Raw genomic sequence first — 21,521 nt, 5'->3', positions numbered from 1 at the left:
AGGCTCGATGGACCATCTCTGAGAGGCAGGCCTAGAGATGCCCTACCGTGGCTCCCCACCCCCTCACAGCCCCCAGACTCCTGTGAAGAGAGCTAGGACTGACTGGGTCCCACTGAGTGGCATGGCATGGAAGGCCAATGGGCAGAGGCAGCACCCGCTCTGAGCCACACAGGCCTCAGACCAGTCACTCCCTCCCCTGCTCCAGGGGACTCCCTCCTGCCTCCCCAATTCAGCAAGAAGCAGCCACCAGCCAGGCTTGGCTCCACACTGGTCTTTATTGATACCTCTCTCCACCCATCTGACCAGGGACCGGGGGACCTCTAAGGGGGCTGCAGAGGGACCCCAACATGAAAGGAAAATTGGAGGCACGGGGCTCCCTGAGAACACAGGAATGGAGGCAGGGTCCAGGGAGAGACTCACAAGCTCACAGAGCCAGTGCTGGTTGGAAAATGGGGCTGGGGGGCCAGCAGCTGTGTGGGCAGACCTGGCCCCGATGCCTGGGGGAAGGTGGGCCCAGGGGGATCCTGCTGGGAACGAAGCCTCCCTTTTCTGCGAGCAGGCCCGCCAGCAGAAGGCAAGAGATTCAGGCTCAGACAAGGCCTCTAGGAGAGAGTCTCCAGCTCCCCCCAACATCTCCCAAAGGCCCCTGCCCCTATAATGGGGCTCAGGGAATACTGCAAGTGTTTAAGAACTCAGCCTTCAGCTGCAGTTCAAATGCCCGGGTCAGGCGGACGGGAAGGGGTGCTATAGTTCTGCTAGGGGGCAGGGATACAGCTTCTGGCAGAGGGAAATGGCTGGAGAGACCCCAAGATCAGGCTGTGGTTAGGGGAGAGGGCTGGCCTCTGGCTCTCCAGGGGCAGGGGGCAGGGCGCTCAACACTCCCTGTGACCTGAGGTTGGGTGAGGTCTGTCGCGCGCGTACCCTTCCTAGGGCAGCAACAGAAGGGGACGACTCAACCATCCCAAGGCTGCCCCAAGAGGGGCCTGCAGCCGGCCCACTGACACACTTTGGGCCTATGCTCCCAGCTAGCACACGCGACGCCTAGAGAATGGATGTGCTTCCTCAACAACACCCGGAAAGTTATCAGAACCTTTGTGATCTGGCCTTCGGGGTCAGGGTGGGTCTGAAGGGTGAGCCAGGTGGCGGGTGATGTGCCCAGTCCCCTCCTTGCTGCTGCCCCACCCACCAGGCGTCTCCAGGATGGCGACCAGAAGACATCCTGGGAAGAGTCCAGTCAGGTGCACAAGAAGGCAGGGCCCAGACCTCGGCCTGGACACACTGCCTAAGACGACATCCCATCCTGAAAAGATCAAAGCCACAGAGAAACTTGATCCAAACAGTCGAGTATTACGATGATGCATCTGCACGCACGCGCACGCACGCACACACACACACACACACACACACACACACCCGCCCGTGTGCAAGACGCCTACCCCCACCAGCATTGTCACGATTGCACACACGGATGGACACACACGTGTGTGCGCGCACGCAAGCACCCGCCCACCACACTCAGACGCTCTCTGTGGCCCGTCTCCCGCCAGGCAGAGCACCAGCGGCTGGTGCCAGGGACTCAGTGTCGGCTGCTGACGTGGAGGGTGTAGAAGGCCCAGGGCTCAGGGACGTAGATGACACCCGGGTACTTCTTCCTGAGTACAGGGTCATTCCACAGCCAGGCGACCCACAGTGCCACAAGCAGGAGGGTGAGCGCAAAGGAGTAGAAGAGGAAGAGGCCGTTGCTGTCCAGGAAGAGGCGCTTCCGCTTCTGGTGCAGGACAAGGGCCAGCATGGCGAAGAAGGTGAAGATGAAGAGGATGAAGATCTGGCCCTCGGTGACCAGGTACCTGAAGGGGCCGGGGGGTGAGGGGAGGCGGGCGGCATGACAGCTCTGTCCTGCCTGGCAGCCCTCCCTGGACCCTCATACCAGGCTGCCCTCCCGCTCAGTCAGGGTGGCTCATCTCACGAGAGGCCCAGGGAACGACGCTACCCTGAGCCCAGCCCACGGGCAGCATGTTTGTTTTAAATGTTGAGTTCATTACCAACGTTTAAATAACAGATTAGCTGCAAATGCGGGTTTCTGGTTTCTTTGGTCACATTAGGCCTATATTCCCGCATGACAACAACCAATCAGAGGATAAAGCAGCTGTGCCCTTTGGAGAGTGCACGGTTCTGCAGTTTGCCACAGTCCCCACCACTCACTATTGCCTCACTTGATGCCTGCTTGATGCATTTCTGTCACCAGTTTGGTTCCTAGAGGCATTTGAGTTTGGGAATGCAGTTGTAATTTACAGGCATTGTCCTCACTATCTCCTTGGGGGCTGGGACAGTCTCAGACCTTCCGAGGTTCTCTGCAGCTAAGGCAGTGCCTAGCACACGGCCGGGGCATCTGAGAGGCTGTCGCCTCCGCTCCCCTGCCTCGAGAAAGAACCACAATGCTGACCCATTCGGCTCAAGGAATTACACAGCTCTGCAACTTTGTGGCTGTGTGGCCTTGGGGGGATTTACATGATATCCTGGGGCTTCTGTTTTCTTACCTGGAATGGGGACCTAAATGGCCCCGTCTCCCGAGAGGTAAGAGACCTGACAAGAGCTGTGCACACCTCTTACTTGAGAAAGCATGCTGCTGCTCCTATGCGGCCGTCTCTGCACTAACACAGCAGTGGGTCAGGACTGGGCAGGAAATCCTCCCCGAGCCGAACCGCTCTCCCTCTTGCTGTGGTTGCCACCCATTTCTTTTTAAGCCTGTCCTTACGGGGCACCCTCTCGGTGAGGCGGGGACAGACCCTGCAAGTGGCTTGGAGCTGGCCCTAGGGAAAAGCGGCTTTTTTCATTCTGAGGCCAGCTTCCCATCAGAGAAGGGTCCAGTCCTTCCTAAGACACCCATGATCCTCGGGTGGAACCTATCCTCGGGGCAGAATTGACAGGAGGGGAAAGAGCCTGGCTGAGGCCTGAGTCTACTCTCTGAAATGGGATGAGAGCACTGGAAGGCACAAAGAAACCAGACAAGAAGCTCCGGAGGCCATGGACTTCCCCCTTTATCTGTCCTTGTCCCCTTTATAGTGCTTTATAGTTTGTGAAGTCCCTTTCCCCCCTTCTAGATCCTCACCATCCTGTGAGAGGGAGACAGGCAGGTATTGTCCCCATTTCACAGAGGAGGAAACTGAGGCCCACAGGGCTCTATGGGCTTGGTGTTCGAGGTGGAGTCTATTGGGACCACGGTGGCACTGGAGTTCTGGGAGGTAGGGCAGAGGGGCATGAGGCCAGAGAGACCACACTTGGGCCTGGCTTCCTGGTAACAGAGAGGGGACCACAAAGCACAGTCACAGTCCCCACTACACAGGGGAGGAAGCAGGAACCCAAGGAAAGTCACGGAGCAGGACCGTGGTCAAGAGCACATTTTTACTACCTGGCTCACTGAGCGCCCCCGCCCCTTCCCCAGGTCCACTCACCAATAGTACAGGCCACTGGGCATCACCAGGAGCAGGGCCACCCCTGGCGCTGAACTCTCGGCTTTGGTGGGAGTGAAACAACCACTGAAGTATATGAAGAGGATGAGGAAGAAAGGGATGTACCTGCAACAGGGAGGTGGGTGCCCGTTTTAGAAGAGGACAACTTGGTTCTCTTGGCTGTTGAGTACAGCGTGTTCAAACGGGCGCTGGAAACACGAGTGTAGGCCCGGTGTGACAGGAGTCAGCCACCGCCCTCAGGAGGGAGGCCACCTGGTCCCAGGCTTGTTGGCCGCCCCCCGCCCCTCCCCATCGAACCCCTCCCCTGGTCCGGCTCCTCAGCTCCTCGTGTAAGGCAAGGGAGAACTGACGGGCTGACTCCGAGGGGGGGGGGGGGGGTGGATGGGGGAACCTGACTCTCCCGCAGCCGCGCACATCTGGGAGGTTTCTGCCGCCTTTGGGGTGAAGGGGGCCCTCCCGGGAGTTCGAGGAGCAGGGCACTGGCAGCCCCTCCCCCATCAGGTCCAGCCGGCCCTCCTCGGCTTCGTTCCGATCTCCATCACCAAAGATCACGTCCTGACACAGTAGGGGTCCCCCTCGGTGCCCTCCCCCCGCACCCCAGCACGGCGAGGGGGCGAGAGTCGGTCCGCGCCGCGCCCCTCCCCCCAGGCCCCGTCAGGGCCCTGGAGGGACAGCCGCTCGCTGCCCTCTAGTGGCCGCCGCGGGCACTGCCGCACTGGGGCGGGGAGGGCCCAGAGCCCCGCGCCAGCGCGGGAAGGGTAGGCCTTTCCAGTGGCTCCGCCTCACATCCAGAGGCTCGTCCAGTGTCCCCGAGGCCCCCGGCAGAGCGGGGGGGGGGGGCTGGGCCCAGGGTCCCTGGGGAGACAGTGGGGCTGTTGCTGCCCTCCTGGCTGAGACAGCCCCATCACTTACCACATGGAGTGGCCCAGGTACTCGTCGTAGTAGTAGAGCAGCTCAAAGGAGTCGATCTGAGGGCGGCAGGGCACGGCAGGTGCTTCAGGAAAGGTGATGGGCCCACGCAGCCCACCCTTCCTCAGGCCTCCCCCCAGCAGCACTCTACTCCAGGGGGCCCAGGTGGGAGCCAGTCAATGTGCCACTTCCTGAAGTGTCACCAGCATCCTAGCTTGGTGGGTCCAGCACCCACCCAGCAGAATGCCTTTAGCAGGCCAGGCACAGTGATGGGTGGGGCGATCTCTTTGGCCTCCAGGACAGACTGTGCCCACAGGGCTTTACGAGTACTGGGGGAGGCGGCCTCACCAGTGTCTCCGGCTTGAGGTTCTTGATGATGGGATTCTCACGGACAGACAGGTGGTGCTGGTAGCCACTGAAGAGCAAGCGGTGGTTCACGGAGTCGCCCACCAGGTGGATGCTGGCACCCATGACGAAGGTGATGATGCTGACGTAGATCATGGAGCGTGGCAGGGTGCGGGGGGACCGCTCAATGAGCTGAAGTCAGACGGAGGCCTGACTCAGCCTCTCTCACAATAGGAAACGCCCCTCTAGTCCCTCCCTCACGCCTGGGGCAGGATAGATGCCGCAGGTTGAAGAGTCACTCAGAAATTGACTTTAGCAGGCCAACCAGGCCTCCAGAGTCTCATATGATCCCTGTGGACCCAGCGTGACCTGGGAAACCGCACCCCCTTCTCCCAGAGAGGAAACAGACTCAGAAGGGCTAGCTCAGTGCCCAAGGTCATACAGCAACCGTGTGCTAGAGGCAACAGCTAGGCCTTCAACACAGGCATCCAGGCCCCAGACCTGGCCCTCTGCCGGGTCCCAGGTGTGCCCCTGGGTGGCTGGGCTGGTTCAATGGCATGACTCTCTGATTTCTGAGCCACTGGTCCATGGTAAACACAAAGAAAATATCAGGGTTTTTTTTTTGGGGGGGGGATACTTTGAAACTAAATTATTTACCTTTTAGACTCCTCTGAATTCTGAGATTATACCCTTCATACTTTTGGAGATTAGAAATGTCTTTCTAGAAACACAATGATGGGCACAGTAGACAGCAATAATTGTTTTAAGACCCCTTATTTGGATCTGCAAAGCTAGCTCTGTGCTCCCAGTGACTTCTCAAAGTCAGGGATCTCCAGGCTAGAGTATAGGTCACCTTCACTGTGGCCGTTCCTGCCACCTGGACCCTACCTGCCTGCTCAACTGTCCTTGACTTCTCCCCAGGCAACCACCTCAGTCACTCCTTCTGCCTCAGTCTCCCCAAATGTATTTGGTTTCCCAAGCATGGCCCTGTCTTCAGGTCCTTTTGCCTGACCACTGCTCCCACATCATCCCCTGACGCACAAGACGGAAGCCCAAATCCAACACCCCTCCTGGGGGAGGCCTTCTCCATTCCTCCATCCCAGCCTTCATCCCCCCGACTCAGGCAGGGTAGGCCTGCTTCCTCCTGCTTCCATGACTCCTAGGGCGTGGTACCAGCTACCTGCTAGGGGAGGAAGAAATGAGGGTGGGAAGGGAGGGCAGGGAACCGAGGGCTGTACCTTGAGCAGAAGGAAGGGCGTGATGATGTTGTAGGCCATGTGGAAGTAGTCCCCCACGCTGGGCTTGTTGAGCGGAAACCATTCGAGAGGGAACACCAGCTGGGGAGCAAGGGGAGGGATGGTGTTCACCCAGGCAGAGTCCCATGAGCCCTCAGGGAGTCAACCCTCACCTCCTCCACACACATCTAACTCTTTCTATGATCTCTGGGGATCCTCTTGGCAGCCCTGGAGGACCCAGACAGAGAAACTGACTCCCAGAGAAGGTAAATGGATTTGTTCCTGGATGCACAAGCAGATGCAAATCCAGGGCCTGACTCTGGGCCCCTCTCCCGGTGGGTACTAAATAAATGTCCCTGGGGGCTGGTCTGGGAGTTGGAGGCTACCTTGGGACTTAGTGGTGCCACACACTTTCTGGGTGACCCCAGGCAAGTCCTTCTGCTCTCTGGGCCTTGGTTTCCCCACCTGCAACACGAGAGATGTGACCCAGGTGGTCCACGTGGGCCCTTAGGGGTCTGGCACTCCAGCTGCTATGCTGACGAAAAGATCTCCTGACCACTAGGCCCCATGTTCTGGGCCCTGAGCAGATGGACTGCAGACACTGCTTCCAGATTGGGTCAGAAGTATAATTAGGAAACAAAGGAGAAAATATGTGAGTTCTACCACGAAAAAGAAACTTCAGTTCTTTCTTCCCTCTGTTTCCTGAGACAGGAGGCAGGCCAGGACCAGTTTCTCGGCCTGCCATGCCCTCTGTCCTACTGGCCTTGTCAGGGTCCATGTGAAAATCCCTGGGCGAGGTCAAAACATGTGACGACCCCCCAAACTCTACTTCCAGTGTCTGTTGATTGAGAATACAGGCAATGACCACACATTTCAGTCAAAAATTTAAACGTTTATCTCTTTTAATTCAGAAATGCCATGTTGGTGAAAACTAACCTGCACATATAAAAAACCCCCAGGATACAGGTCTCTCTTTTCCTCTCTTTCTCTCTTATTCAGTGTGTATCTCTAGATCTTAATCTATATCAAGATATAGATGTTGGATATATGTACCCCATCTTCCTTATCCACTTATTTCTTTATTCATTTACTGATGGACACTTGGGCTGCTTCCATAATTTGGCTACTGGAAATAATGCTGCCATGCACACAGGGGTGCATGTATCTTTTTGAACTGGTGTTTTCGTTTTCTTTCGGTAAATACCCAGTAATGGGATTACTGGGTCATTTGGTATTTCTATTTTTAATTTTCTGAGGGACCTCCATACTGTTTTCCACAGTGGCTGCACCAATTTGCATTCCCACCAACACTGTAGGAGGGTTAGGTTTTCACCGCCAACACATTACTCAGCCATAAAAAGAATCTTCCCATTTGCAACATGGATGGACCTAGAGGGTACTATGCTAAGTGAAATAAGTCAGAGAAAGATAAATGCCATGTGCTTTCACTTATATGTGGAATCTAAAAAACCAACCAACCAACAAACAGAAAACGGATCATAAATACAGAGAACAAATGGGTGACTGCCAGAGGGGAGGATGTCGGGGGATGAGCAAAATAGGTGGAGGGGATTAGCAGGCACAAACTTCCAGTTATAAAATGAATAAGTCATGGGGATGAAAAGTACAGCATAAGGAATATAGTCACTGATATTGTAATAATGTGGTATGGTGACTACACTCAGTGTGGGGAGCACGGCATAACATATAGAATTGTCGAATCACTACGTCATGCACTTGACACTAACATAAACTTGTATGTCAACTGTACTTCAGTTTCTTTTTTTTTAATATTTTATATTTGAGAGAGAGAAGGGGGGAGGGGCAGAGAGAGAGAGAGAGAGAGAGAGAGAGAGAGAGAGAGAGAGAGAGAGAGGAGACAGAGGACTCGAAGCCGGCTCTGCGCTAAGAATGAAGAGCCCAATGTGGAGCTTGAACTCGCGAACCGCGAGATCATGACCTGACCTGAGCAGAAGTCAGACGCTTAACCAACTGAGTTACTCAGGCACCCCTATACTTCGGTTTCTTAAGAAAAGATATATACCATGGTGAAGGAGCCACTATCAGAAATGATACCTCATACACACTGACATGGAAAGACAGCCATGATATGTTCTAAAGTAAAGCAAGCAAGCTGTAGAATAAGGTGTAACGGAAAATCCCATTTGGGTTAGAAAGGGGAAAAGAGTGTATATACGTTTGCATGAGCAGAGAAAGGAGTGGGGGTTGCTGCGTCTCAAACCTTCAGGGGTGGGACTGGAAAGGGAGACTCCAACACTTCACACGCCTGGGTATTAGTTGACTTGTTACATCTACTTTTATAACTGGTAAGACTTTGTTTTTTGCGATTACAAATTTGGGACTGGTATGCCTACATTTCAGAAGCTCCAGTGTATATACGAGCTTTTCAAATGTCTACTCTCCTAACAAGCCCACTTAGGTTGCTGGGCAGGCTGGGGAAGTGATTTGCCCTGCAGGAGACCTCCATGGCCTGTTGTGGATGAGTCCTAATGAGTGAGGGAGCCATGAGCCTGCTCCTGGCCTCATTTCCCCCTCCCCCATGGCAGTTCCTTTGGTCCCCAATATATGGGGCTTTCTTTCCAGAAGGGGGATCAGAGCAGCCAGGCCAACCAGCATTCTTATGAATGAGAGAACCAAAGCCCAGTAGACACTGACTTGCCTAAGGTCACCTACAAACCTGATCGCGAACCCCGACTCAGTCTCTTTTCTTTCTCCCACACTTCAAAACAACATGTACACCCTATGGAGAGTCTGCCCAAAGGAGAAACAGCATCCACCATAAATCCGCTCCAACAGTGCTGCCAGAACAGCTTTTCTTAATCCCCTTCAAGCCTCTGATCCCATGTGTACGAGATGTTAAGACTGTCACTGACTTGCAGTCAGGCAGGATGCCTATCACTTCTATACCTTTATGCTCCTTCAACGTCCCAGGTTGCTCTATAGTATCTATGATTCCTGTTTAAAGGCCAGATAATGTTCTCTGTACTGGATACAAAAAGTTGATTTACCCAGTCCCTATGCTGGACACTGAAGTCACGTTCAAGGTAAGCAACACTACAGGGAACACCATTGGGCATAGAGGCTCTTGTCTTCCTGCTGATTATGTCTTCAGGGCAGATTCTTGGAAGAGGTCTTACTGGGTCAGGAGGGAAGGACACATTAGGGCCCTGGATATACACAAGACAGGAAGGGGGTAGGCTCTGGGGCCAGAGTGCCGGCACGCAGATGCTGGCTCTTCTACTTGCTACGTGGGTGGCCCTCTCTACCTTTGAGTCTTCCCATCTATGAAATCAAGATTAATAAGAGTGTTGAGGTGAGGATCAAATGAGTTTAAACACTTAACAGGTTTAGAACAGAGTAAGCACTCAATGTATGTTAACCACTATTTCTACCTTAATGTTGTTATTATTATTCTTAATTCAATAAAAGTGCATATGCTAGGCACTATTCTTTCTTTCTTTATTTTTTTAAATGTGTATTTATTTTTGGGACAGAGAGAGACAGAGCATGAATGAGGGAGGAACAGAGAGAGAGGGGGAGACACAGAATCTGAAGCAGGCTCCAGGCTCTGAGCTGTCAGCATAGAGCCCGACGCGGGGCTCGAACTCATGGACCATGAGATCGTGGCCTGGGCCAAAGTCGGACGCTTAACCGACTGAGCCACCCAGGCGCCCCAACTAGGCACTATTCTTTAGGTGTCTAGTTATCATCTTGACAAACTGCTTTCCAAAAGGGCTTTGCTATGGGGCGCCTGGCTGACTCAGTTGGAGGAGCGTGTGACTCTTGATCCCCCGGTCGTGGGTTCGAGCCCCATGGTAGGTGTAGATATTACTAAAAAAAAAAATAAATAAATAAAAACTCAAAAGGGCTTTGCTGATTTGCTTTATCACTAGCATGTGCAAGGTGTCAGTTTCAGCATTGGATGTTGTTATTGTTACCACCCACATGCAAAAATGAACAATTTGATGCAAGGTGGTACATCACTCAATTTTTCACATTCTGTTATCTATCTACCTACCTACCTACCTACCTACCTACTTATGACAAGCCATGAGTTTCAATACTCTTCCAGTATTGATCTCTGTACAGACCACCCTTGTACACTGATGCATGAATTAGCCTTGGAGGGAAGGGGATGGTTTCACAAGATAGCACTAAAAATTACCCGAGGCTCAGAGCCATGCAAAATCAACCTATACTCTTTATCTCCAGAAAAATAATATACCAAGGCTGTGGGGATGCTCTGTTTTCTTTCCCATACCCTGTTGTATGGCTTGGTGATTTGGTTAAACCTGGGTATGGGATGGTGGGATGGAAGAGGGGCACAGTATCACTGTTTAGGGCCACCAGTTCCCCTATGAGAGTCAGGGGACAATATGACTATTCAGGCCCCAGATCCCCACTTGTTGGCACAGTCATGAGCTAAAGCACATGAAAGCATCCAGGCCTATTCTTGCAGTTTACTGGTAGGGGAAGTACCTTGTCTAAGGTCACTCAGCTAATTCACGTCACACTGTGTTATCGCTGCTGGTAGGGGCTCTGTCCATAGCTTCGCACTCACCATGGCAATGGGGCGGCCAAAGTCCAGAACCCAGTTCTGCAGGGTGAAGTAGAACCAGAGGTCAAAGTGGAAGGGAGCTGTGCCGGCAGCTTCATCAGCCTTGACGGAGCTGTGCCTGGGAAGGAACCGGACAAGAGGGGTCAGCTCTTCTCTCCTCCCATGGGAATCTTCCCCCTGAGATGAGCCACAGAAAGGTATGGGGATTTGAGGGCAAGAGGATTAATTTCTAGAAAATGAGTTTTGCTGGAAATACTGGCTCCGAGGCCAAGGGGGACATGTCCTGGGAATGGATTCCAGCTGTCCTGGAAGCTTAGCTTCTCTGTGATTCAGTAAGGAAACTGCCAAACAGGTATAATAACCATTGGGCATTCTCACCTATAGCATGATGGGGACATCTAATGGGGCAAAGATGCAAATGTAGCTGGAAAATGTGAATCATGATGATGGATGACAATAGCGAACCTTTACTGAACACTTACTATATTCCAGGCACATCATGGCTGTTTGCATGCATTATCTCATTCAACACTTTTACTCCTCACAGAAACCCTTTGAGGTTGGAATATTACCCCCATTTTACAAGTGGAAAAACTGAGGTGTAAGATGTTAAGTAACTTGCCCAAAGTTACACAGCCAAATATTGAAGCCTAAATGACTAGGCTCCAGAGCTTGTATTTTTAACCTCTATGCCATCATCATGTTCACAATGATTGGGCCACCAGATGGGCATGTGACCTGAGCTGGACCAATCACAGCCCTTCAGGGAGATCAGCCTCCTAGACCATAGATTCAGATCAACAGTCTCTTTCCCTCCTTCTTGAACCTGGAGGAGGTAAGAATAGGGCTGCTGGTGTACCTCGTCTCACTAATCCACACAAGAGCAGCCAGTGGAAACAAGCTGATGCAAGAGACATGGCAAGAAGTGGAACACCATCTGACAACATAGCTTTCGATGCCCGTCCCTCCTGCAAAGTCGTTAGCCATCTGTTTTTCACAGATGAGCTGAAGTTCAAGGGCCAGTGCCTATGCCACTTCCTCCAGGAAGGCTTCCTTAATAAGTCTTTTCCCAAAGCCCCACCAGCTCCAGTACAGGGAGTGCTTCATCACTAACTCCCTGTCTAGCCATGACTTCATGGGTCTGGAGCTTTCTTCTTATGTACACCCTTAAGAAGACGGATGGCTTTTAAGGTTCTCTTCAACTCACCCACCACCCCATCAGCGTCCAAATCCTCCCTGAGACTACTTGCACACCTCCAGTGACAAACAGCCTGCTACTTCTTACGATGAGTGAAGTGTGAGTTTTATTGCTCTATTTGTGCTGAGAACAGAAGCTGTGTGAATGGTCCATGTTACCCAGCGTTCTTGGCTCAGTTCCTGGTTGATGCTTAGTGATCACTGGTTGATTTTAAACAATCTTGATTACCAGTTACTCATTGTTTTTACTGGCAAACATTAGCTTAGAGGCATCGTGAAGGTTTTTTCCTCTTCTCAGTGCTACTATGGCGTCCATAACTTTCTGAGATCCCTTTCGGGCAATTCTAACAATGGTCCACAGTGGGCTGGTAGAGTAACCCAGAGGCAGAGGGCCAAGCTCTGGGAGATCTCATCATCCTCTGGTGGCAGGTAAGAGGTGGGGTGGGCCTTTCTTGGGTCAACTAAGCCTTCCCCTCTCTTCTACTGAGTGCCCCACCACTTATTGAGTGCTGAGTGTGTGCTGTGTTAGGAGCTTCACCTACACCATCTCACTGAATCCTCACAGCAATACCAGGAGGTTGTTCCCCTCGTGTGTTACAGATGAGGATACTGAGGCTTACAGGGCTTAAGGGCTTAGCCAAGATCACCTGTGTGGTATAGAGCTACAGCAACTATTCCTTTTGTCGGCCTATTTCCCACTCCAAGCTGCTTCTAGTAAGAGATGAGGTTTCCTTAGTCACAGGGAGGGCCAGTGACCTAAGCCAGCCCGGTGGGATGTTTCTAATTAGAGCTGGTGGAAAGAGTCCCTCCCTTTCTGGCACTGGGATGCTAAGGATGCAAATCCAGGGCTATGTGTGACTAAGGGGCAAGCCTTAAAGAACAGCCAGGTGAGAATGAAGCAACCCTGCAGAGAGGACCAGGGGAAAAAGAAGAGGAAAAGCCCTGAGAGTTCTAGGCAACCCCAAGCTAAAGGTTTGGCCACATGAGCCAATACATCCCTTTTTGCTAAGGGTGCTGCCATTCACCCTGGCTTTATGTCACTTGTAACCCGTGAGTCCTGAACAGCATAAATTCAAATCTGTGTCTATATGAATTCAAGATCTGTGCTCTAAATAGTTTGCTATCCTGTTTCTATTATAATAAACTATGTGACATATGAGGAGGTCAAGACAGAGAAGGCTCAGTAAGGCCTGGAGCAGTATGCAAAGCTGGCATGAAGGAAGAGAGCCAGGAAGCATGGATGGGTGGATTTAAGTAGGCAGAAAAGCAATAGGAGGGCGAGATCAAAGGCCCGGAGGTGGAAGTGAGAAAGGCACTGCATGGAGTTGAATGCCTGGCTTACTGGTGAAGAGGAAGAGAAGGGAGGGACTGGAGGGGCTTTAGACTGAGCAGATACTCAGAAACTGTGAGGATTCATCTGAGATGGGTCTGAGATGAGAGACTGGCTTAGAGGTCCCCACCTGCCCTTCCCCTTAGTGACTATCAGTCAAGGCCTGAAAAAGCAGATGGTGGGAAACTCCAGGTCTGAAGAACTTGCTGGAAGAAAGAGGATAACAGCCCTCAGTGTTTTATTCTGGAAACTTCCAAACTGGGCAGAGTAAGATGTTTGGTACAGAGAAGAAAGGTATTTTGAAAGCCTGGGAAAGCACTTGGGTATGAGTCTCTGTAAGCTGTGGATACCTAACAGATACTAGGGGCTCAGTAATTATTTCCTCCTCTACCTAAGGGGGCACCTTAGTTAATGGGAATCCCTGTCATTAGTCCAGCTGGCTTAGTGGGGCAGGAAAAAAAAAGAGCAGACATAGAGCACTCAACTTGGGAATCAAGATTGGTCAGCATCTGATGGTTTTTTCTGTTGGGACTCTGACCACAGGAGGAAGATCATGGAGAATGAAGGCCATCCTCTTCCCCAGTCCTTGTCCTGGGGATGAGCAACCTCAGGCCTGTCCCAATTTCCTGACTCCACAGACTTCACAAACTGAGCCCGTGGCCTGTGCCAGCTCTACATCTCAGTCATCAGAAGCTGCTGCTGAGAACACTAGTAAAAGCACAATGGCAGGTAACCCAAGCCGAGGATGGCCTTTTCTCTCCTCCACAGCTTTATAAGTCTACCATATGGGGGAACTGATACCATGACAGTTGGGAAACACATCATATACAGTTGAAATATTAAAAGCAGTCAGCATCTGTAGGACTCCCTGGCAGAAAAGGAAGGACTCAGCCAGGGATCCATAAATGGGAACTATAGAGGGACTGATTTACCATAAAGAATGGTAAAGTACCTGACATGATGGAAAGTTCAAATGAAAAATGAGAAAATGAAGGCAAGTATAAGAGGGAAAAAAGGAAAGGCAATTAGAAACCCCAGGAAAAACAAAAGCAATATAAGAAAGCATATGGTACTGTTAAATATTCCTTGGCTTTGTAGGGAATAATGTTCACATGGCTTAACTAATAAAAATATTGTATACTGATTTTTTCAGAATTTAGAATCCATCACACACAAAACATGAACACAATTATGGCTGAAAAACAGCAGGTAAATACCATTAACCTCGAGAACATGAAAGTAAATCTATAGAGGAAAGGAGCTGGCGAAAGGGTAAGAAAAGCTGAACATTAGGGTAGAGGACTAATATTCACCTTTGAAAAAGGAAGCAAGAGATACTGCCTATAGTTGCCCAAAAAAGAAATAATGGTGTATGCATGTTCCCTGAGGCTAACAAGGGTAACAAAGAGAAAAACTAAAAATAGTTTAAAAACTAAGAATAGATAAAAAGAACCATCTTGTGAATATAGAGGAGGTGTAAGTGAGCCAAATCATAACAGGAAATCGGGAAACGTTATCTTAGAAGCTACAATTGATAAACCAAGAAATGGCAGTTGAGCATAGCTTTTAAGAATATAGACTTTAGGGGTGCCTGGGTGGCTCAGTCGGTTAAGTGTCCGACTTCAGCTCAGGTCACGATCTCACGGTCCGTGAGTTCGAGCCCCGCGTCGGGCTCTGGGCTGATGACTCAGAGCCTGGAGCCTGCTTCCGATTCTGTGTCTCCCTCTCTCTCTGCCCCTCCCCTGTTTATGCTCTGTCTCTCTCTGTCTCCAAAAGAAATAAACGTTAAAAAAAAAATTAAAAAAAAAAAAAGAATATAGACTTTAGAGAACACCTAGGTTCATATCCCAGCTTTGCCATTAAACAGATTTTGAGCAAGTTACTTAATCTCTCTTGGGCCTCAATGTTCTCACCTGTAAAAAATAGTAGATCCTATCTTGAGAGTTGTGGTGGAATTATTATGTGCAAAACTTTAGAGCAGGACCTGGTCTGTGGAAAGTGTTACATAGTATTTGTTAATATCATTTAAAAATATGAATTTAATTCTAGTACAAAGAGCTAAAAGAAGGTTGTCTCTGGTGCAAGGGAAAGGTGGAACACAGAACCATTGATTTTTTACTCTAAGTCCTCCAGTGCTATTTAATGATAGGCATTATTATGTTGATTGCAATACAAAAATTGTCAACAGAACAGGTGGAAGCTGGAATGGGCTACCTTGAAAGATAGTGAGCACGGTGTCATTAGAGGTATGCAAGCAAAGCATGGATGCAGCAGAGGAAATCCAAGCATCTTAGGAATTGGACAGGATGATGGTACCTACTGTCTTAAACAACAATGATACTGAAAATGGTCCTAGAGGTACCCAAAGATGGTGGCAGAGATACCCTGGAAGTGAGTCAGCCCTCATGCCATCCTCAGGGAACACCCTGCTGGTAGTGAGCTCATCAGGAATGAAGAGGAACATTACCCCTCAGCAGCCAAAGTGGAATAGTAGGAGCAGAAGCCTTAGGTGTACACCCTGGGTCTTGCCACTGAGAAAGATACTGCATATGGAAGCCCCGCACATAAGACAAAGTGGTGATCATATCTGATACCCACACATTGTTCTGATTGGACTTCCACAGTTCAGGGCAGTCAAAGACCCCCAACGTGGAAGGAGATCCAGAACAGAGATGTCCCTCAGTAGCAGGAGAAAGGGCTGCCCTCAGCCAAGTCCCTCAGATTTCTTCCCTCATCCCTCATCATACCACAAACTTCCTAAAATTGACTCTGAGCATACTAGTGCTCAAAAACTTTCCATGGCTCCCCTGTGCTTACAGAATAAAGGCTGCATTCTTAACCTGCCATTTAGGGCACGAACTAGGGTGAGGCAAGTGAGGCACACAGGGCCCAACATTTAAGTAGGCACAGAGTTGCCACAGAGTGAACATCATCTTAAATTTCCTTAAATTGGGAAGTCTAGGCTTTCACCCCAGCCCAGCTGCCAGGAAAGGCCCTTCCCAATCAGTCCACATCTCTTGCCACTCTACACCAGAAAGCTCCAGCACCCCTGCCCACCTGACTTTCCTCAAGCTTTCCCCCTGGCTGGAAGAACTTTTCGTCCCTGAGTCACCTACTGAGTACTCTTGAGACCCGGCTCAAGTGCCACTTCCTCCACGCTGCTCTCCGCGATGACCTCTCAGCCCCTTCCGCACTGTGAGCCCCTCCCGGCTTCACCCTACCCACCCCTCCAGTGCCTGCCACAGCACTGGGCACAGCAGAGGCGCTTAATAAAGGCCTGCTCACCGCAAGGAATGTTTCTGGCCTATACGACAGGGTGAAGGCAGAATGGAGGGAAAGACTAAATGGTGGTTTCCGTGCCTCTTCCTCGGCCACTCCTGGTCTCAACTACATAAACCAAGAACTTCTTCCCTTTGGAGAGAGAAGGGAGCAGCACAAGAGTGAGAAAAGCCCTCCCTCATGGAGGAAAGCTGCCACACTTCCCTGTCCCTGGCATTTCCATTCGCACAGTCTTGGGATAAGGAGTGAGCTTCCCGATTAATACCAGAATCCAAGTCCTATTCAGCTTGTAGGGACCCCGAGAACTTGGAAATGGAGCCCGGGGCGGGCAGCTGCGCTGGGGGCAAGGTGAGCGGAGGTGTCTTGTGGCCCGCCGCCCCCCACCTCGAGTCTCTTGGACCCCTGGAGAGGTCTCCCCAGAGCAGCGACTGTCCTCCAGCCGACCCGGGCCCGGGGCACCCCCAGGAAGAGAAAGGGAAGTGGAGACAGGGCCCAGGCGCCAGGGCGCAGCGAGGGCAGTCCCCGGGCCGCCCCGGGCTCCTCCAGCGGGGACCCCGCCCCCGGGTCCCGGCTCCCCGCGCCAGCACGCGCCCACCTGGCCTGCAGGAAGGACGCGCCCGGCTGCGCGCCCGCGCCTCCCGCCGCTCCCGGATGCTGCCGCCTCCGCGCCGCTGCCTCCATGGCTGCCCCGCCGGCGGCGGGCGCTGCGGCCCCGCTTTCCAAGTTGGGGAAGCGCTCCCTTGCCCCGGCGGTGGCGACGGCGGACACCCGGCGCGGGGCGGGGCGTGGCGGGCCGGCGGGAGGGCGGTCAGCCCTGGGGGCGCGAGCGGGAGGGGCGGGACCCGGGGCGGGGCCGACGCAGGCGGGGAGGAGGGGAGGGACGCGAGGCGGACGGAGCCAGGGAGGCGGGGCGCGCCCGGACGCGGGTAGGAGGTACGCGACCGAGGTGGCGTCCCCGGAGGAGAGCGGGGTGCAGTGCGGGTCTGCGCGCGCAGCGCGTGTGGCCCTGTGGGGGCTGGGCTTTGCTGGGGACGCCGGCGAGGTCTAGGCGGGAAGCTTTGCCTAGGCTGGCCGAGGCCTGGATACTGGTTTGAGTCGGGTAGGGACCCGGAGAAAGACTCACCAGATCCAGATGCCCCCGGGGGAGGAGGCCAGGCGGAATTTCTTTCCCTTGTCCTTGGGGACAGGGACGGCGGGGGACGGAGGGTTGTCCTCCCCAACTGCTATGCGCGCCCATCTTTCAAATGGAAGATGTCGCTTTATAAAATGTCACTTCTGTGGCCCGTGACGCTAAGAATTAAATAATGGGCGGGATAAGAGGGTAATACGGAGAGGAGTAGCTAATTGTTTCCAACTTTGGGTGGGGTCGGATGAGTTGGTGCAGATTCCAATTCTGGATTTGTCACTCTCTTAGACTTTGTGGCTTTGGAAAAGTCGCTTGCCCTCTCTCCCACTCAAACGTCTATTAACTCCCCGCTGTGAGCAGGGCGCCGTGAGGCCAGAACGCACAAACCTTGCTCTAGTAAGGCTTACATTTGGTGGCTGAAGGGGGCGTTGGTAAATGGTGTGGTGGGGAAAGTACTCAGTGTTGTGGCCGCAGCGACTTGGAAGGGTGGGGTCAGACCAGGCATCTGGCGACTTTGGACTTCAGAGCTGACAGTGAAGTCTGAGCAGGGATGGAGGGAACACAGTGAGTGCGGAAGTGTCTGAGGCAGAGGGATCCGCCAGCCAGGAGGCTCAGCATCCAGAGAGAAGCTGGTGTTTGGAGAACAGAAGGAGGTTCAGTGAGAGCAGCAGAGCAAGAGGAGCTGGCCTGGGGAAGGGCGCAGATGAAGAGGGCCTTTGTCCTGGGAAGGACAGCCTAGGAAGTGGCCCATTATATTTGCGTTGCAGTGTTAGGCGGATGAGAGGAGGCAGGACTGGAGACCACCACGGGGAGTATGTGGTGTGCCTGTGTTCTAGTGAGGGGCCTGCTCTGGTAGGAGCCACCGTGGCAAGGAGAGATTTGACAACCTCAGTTGTATGGAGGGTACCATGCGTGTGACTTGGATGTCAGGGGTGAAGAAAGAAGAGTCCAGGCTCTGGCCAGGTTCTGCAGCTGGGTGGATGGTGGAGATGCCCTCTGGGAAGTGGGTTGGAGCAGGTTTAGGGTAAGTGAGACTTCTTCCTTGGACGCATGCCTGAGGTGGGTCGGGAAGGCTGTTGGTCCTGTGGATCTGGAGCTCAGGCCAGATCTGGGAGCATGGCAGACTGACTTGCGAGTCCGAGGAATACAGATGACAGTCAGAACCCAAGAGGCCGCCTGGGGAGACGGCGTCCCTGTGAGCAGAAAGAACAAAGGGCAGATCCCAAGAACAGTCTGCGGAGCAGATGGCCTGGGTTTCAATCCCGGTACTGTTCCTAACTTGCCGTGACACTTGGGTGAATTCTTCAACCGCTCCCAGCCTCAGTTTACTCATCTGCAACAAGGAGAATCCTGTTGCATCTACTGCATCGCGGGGTGTGATCATTAAGTGGAGTAGTGCACGTGGAGCACTTGGCCTAGAACCTGGCACTGGTGGGTTGCTTCTTTACTGCAGTCTGCCCCTGGACCTGATGTGTCCTGTGTGACCTGAGGGGTCCCAGCTGTGCCTGTTTCAGTTCCATTTTCCTTCCTGTCTTTTCTGCTGGGAGACTTACCGAGTTTTTATTCCTTGTCGTTTTGATCAGAACCCATGTCCTATCCTGGCTGTGACTGGTGCCTGCCCTGGGGTCACTTTCCATCAGCCCCATCCTGGACGCCAGCAGCCCACAGGCCACACCCCGGCACCCACCGCAGCCCCACTAAAGGGCAGGTTGGCTTTATAGCTTTTCTTCTCTCATTTGCTCCTCACCAGGTCATGAGCAGAGTTGGCAGTGTCCCTGTTTCGCAGCAGAGAAAGCCAGTGTCCTGAGCCGAAGTAGCATCCCCAGGGTCAGCCAATGACAATGCTCAGACTGGATCCCAGATTTAATTTTGGTGAGTCTGATCTTCCTCCTACAGATTGATCTATGTATGTGCCAGCTCTGAACCCAATCTCTTATTCCCTGCTGGCTTTGCAAGCCTGGCTTCAAAGGAAGGGGTATGAAGTGCCTGTGATGTAATATCAGTTTAATAACACCCAGGGTTGGGCTTCCAGCCATTAGAGGATGAGGCTGTGTGGAGGAAGCTTCTCTGGCCCATTTAATCCTCCAATCCCCTAAATACCCACAAATCTATCTCCCGTCTGGAGCCGGCAGCTGCCCCCTGAGTGGAAGGGATCCCAGGCTGACGGGGGGCCAGGCCTTTCTGAATGAACATGATGAAACCCGCCCCCCCCCCCCCCCCCGCCCCAGCCTGGAGGGATTATCAGTCCCTCTCTTTCCTGTCCCATCAGGATTCTAAGAACATCATCTTCATGTGCTCTCAAATTGCATGGACATTTGGGGGCCGAGGGGCAGAGCAAAGTTGGCATCAACCCTTGGGCACTGAGTGGCACACGTTTCCAAGGATCTTGCTTGCAACTCTCTGGGGACATGGTTCCTTCACCCAAGAAGGGTGGATGGTCTCAGCCCTTTGAGCTGCCATTCCACTGAAACATGTCCCAATGAACTTTTTAGCTGGGAAGGTCCTTTGGGATTATCCAGCCCAGTGGCTTCAACTTTTATGTAGCAGATGTTCTCACTCTTTTTCAATTACTGCCATATCGGTTACTTTCTGGTGCGTCACCTAAGGTCCCCTCAGCCACGCCTGTCTTCCAGGTGCTTGCCACCTGTTTCATTCCAGCACAAGCCAACTGCACCCACACCCCCTCCGAACTTCTGCTTTCAGAAGTTCAGGGGTGTCGGACACTCCACGGAGTGAAACTTTGACCGACAAGAAACAGGGTTTGGCAGAGAAATCTTTGCTTCCTCTGTCTGGATGAACTGTCCTAAGCTTCACAGAGCCTCTTTAGAGAAGGTCCCACCGGATCTAGCATAGTTGACACTCATGGCGGCCAGCTCGGCAAAGCTCTCTGTCCTCGTCTGTCTCGCCCCCTTTTCCTCACTGCAGCTTCCCTGGCTGCATCCCTCTCCCAGTGGCGGCACACACACATATCCTGCCTCGGGCTCTGCTTCTAGGGAACCTGGGCTAAGGCAGCATCTGGCAAGGGGGCCCGGGGTAGAAAGCGGATACAAGTGGAGCCACTCTGAGTGAAGAGAAACAGGGCCCCGGGTGCCATCCCTTTGCCCCCGATACGGTTTCCAAGGTGATGACCCAGGCACCACACAGGGCTCTCTGGCGAGCCTTTGATCTCATCTATTTCTGTCACTCAGCAGCTAAGGCAACTGAAGTCTAAAGTCACACAGCAAGTTAGAAGCAAAGGCAGACCCGCGTCCTGTCTCCACACTCTAAGCCAGCACTCTTTCTTTTAAGTCTATTTAAGAATTTCTGAGGGGTGCCTGGGTGGCTCAGTTGGTTAGTCGTCCGACTCATGGTTTCCGCTCAGGTCATGATCTCCTGGTTCGTGGGTTCGAGCCCCACATGAGGCTCTGTTCTGGCTGCAGGGAACCTGCTTGGGATTCTCTCTCTCTCTCTGTCTCTCTCTCTCTCTCAATACATACATACATACATACATAATTAATTAAATATTTAAAAAATGGTTTAAGAACTGTTAGCCCTGAACTTTGTGTTGTCAGACTTTGAAATTTAATCACCTACATGAATGTTACAGAGACTCAGAGCTATTAGTCTTTAGAAAATCTTGGCTTTCTTTTTCTTTTCTTTTTTTTAAGTTAAAAAAAGTTGTTTTAAAGTAATCTCCCTGCCCAATGTGGGGCTCAAATTCATGACCCCGAGATCAAGAATCACATTCTCCACCAACTAAGCCAGTCAGGTACCCTGAATATTTTGACTTTTCATTGTATCTTCATAGGCCTGATCCTTTAAAACTAGGCGAGGGGAACCTGGGTAGCTCAGGCAGTTAAGCATCTGACTCAGGTCATGATCTCATGGCTTGTGAGTTCGAGCCCTGCATTGTGCCCCACATCGTGCTCTGTGCTGACGGCTTAGACCCTAGAGACTGTTTCAGATTCTGTGTCTCCCTCTCTCTCTCTCTCTCTCTCTCTACCCCTCCCCCACTCGTGCTGTCTCTTTCTCTCTCAAAAATAAAAAACATTAAAAAAAAAAAAGTAGGCGA

At 52.2% G+C, this 21,521-nt stretch overlaps 1 protein-coding gene across 2 annotated transcripts in view; it reads right to left on the bottom strand.

Annotated features, from left to right (window-relative positions):
• The window catches only part of CLN6 (CLN6 transmembrane ER protein), a 34,003-nt gene extending 16,874 nt beyond the window's left edge, over window positions 1-17,129 (bottom strand). Inside the window, exons 1-7 of one of the 2 annotated variants that reach the window (XR_006599068.1) lie at window positions 16,940-17,129; window positions 10,542-10,656; window positions 5,963-6,061; window positions 4,728-4,916; window positions 4,383-4,438; window positions 3,453-3,575; window positions 1,187-1,847 (exon numbers count right to left, since the gene is read on the bottom strand). Coding sequence is in view for 1 of the 2 variants with exons in the window: in XM_003987007.6 (XP_003987056.1) it covers window positions 1,577-1,847; window positions 3,453-3,575; window positions 4,383-4,438; window positions 4,728-4,916; window positions 5,963-6,061; window positions 10,542-10,656; window positions 16,940-17,025 (939 nt within the window). In the remaining variant the exon portion in view is untranslated. Of the gene's footprint in view, window positions 1-256; window positions 1,848-3,452; window positions 3,576-4,382; window positions 4,439-4,727; window positions 4,917-5,962; window positions 6,062-10,541; window positions 10,657-16,939 lie in introns of those variants that run through there. The other variant, XM_003987007.6, reaches the window with a different exon arrangement.
• Window positions 17,130-21,521: the final 4,392 nt, after the last annotated feature.

Source organism: Felis catus, chromosome B3, assembly GCF_018350175.1.
Source record: "Felis catus isolate Fca126 chromosome B3, F.catus_Fca126_mat1.0, whole genome shotgun sequence".
In the NCBI taxonomy this organism is placed as follows: domain Eukaryota; kingdom Metazoa; phylum Chordata; class Mammalia; order Carnivora; family Felidae; genus Felis; species Felis catus.
Note: the sequence above shows the minus strand (reverse complement) of the source record. Positions and strands in the feature narration are given on the sequence as shown.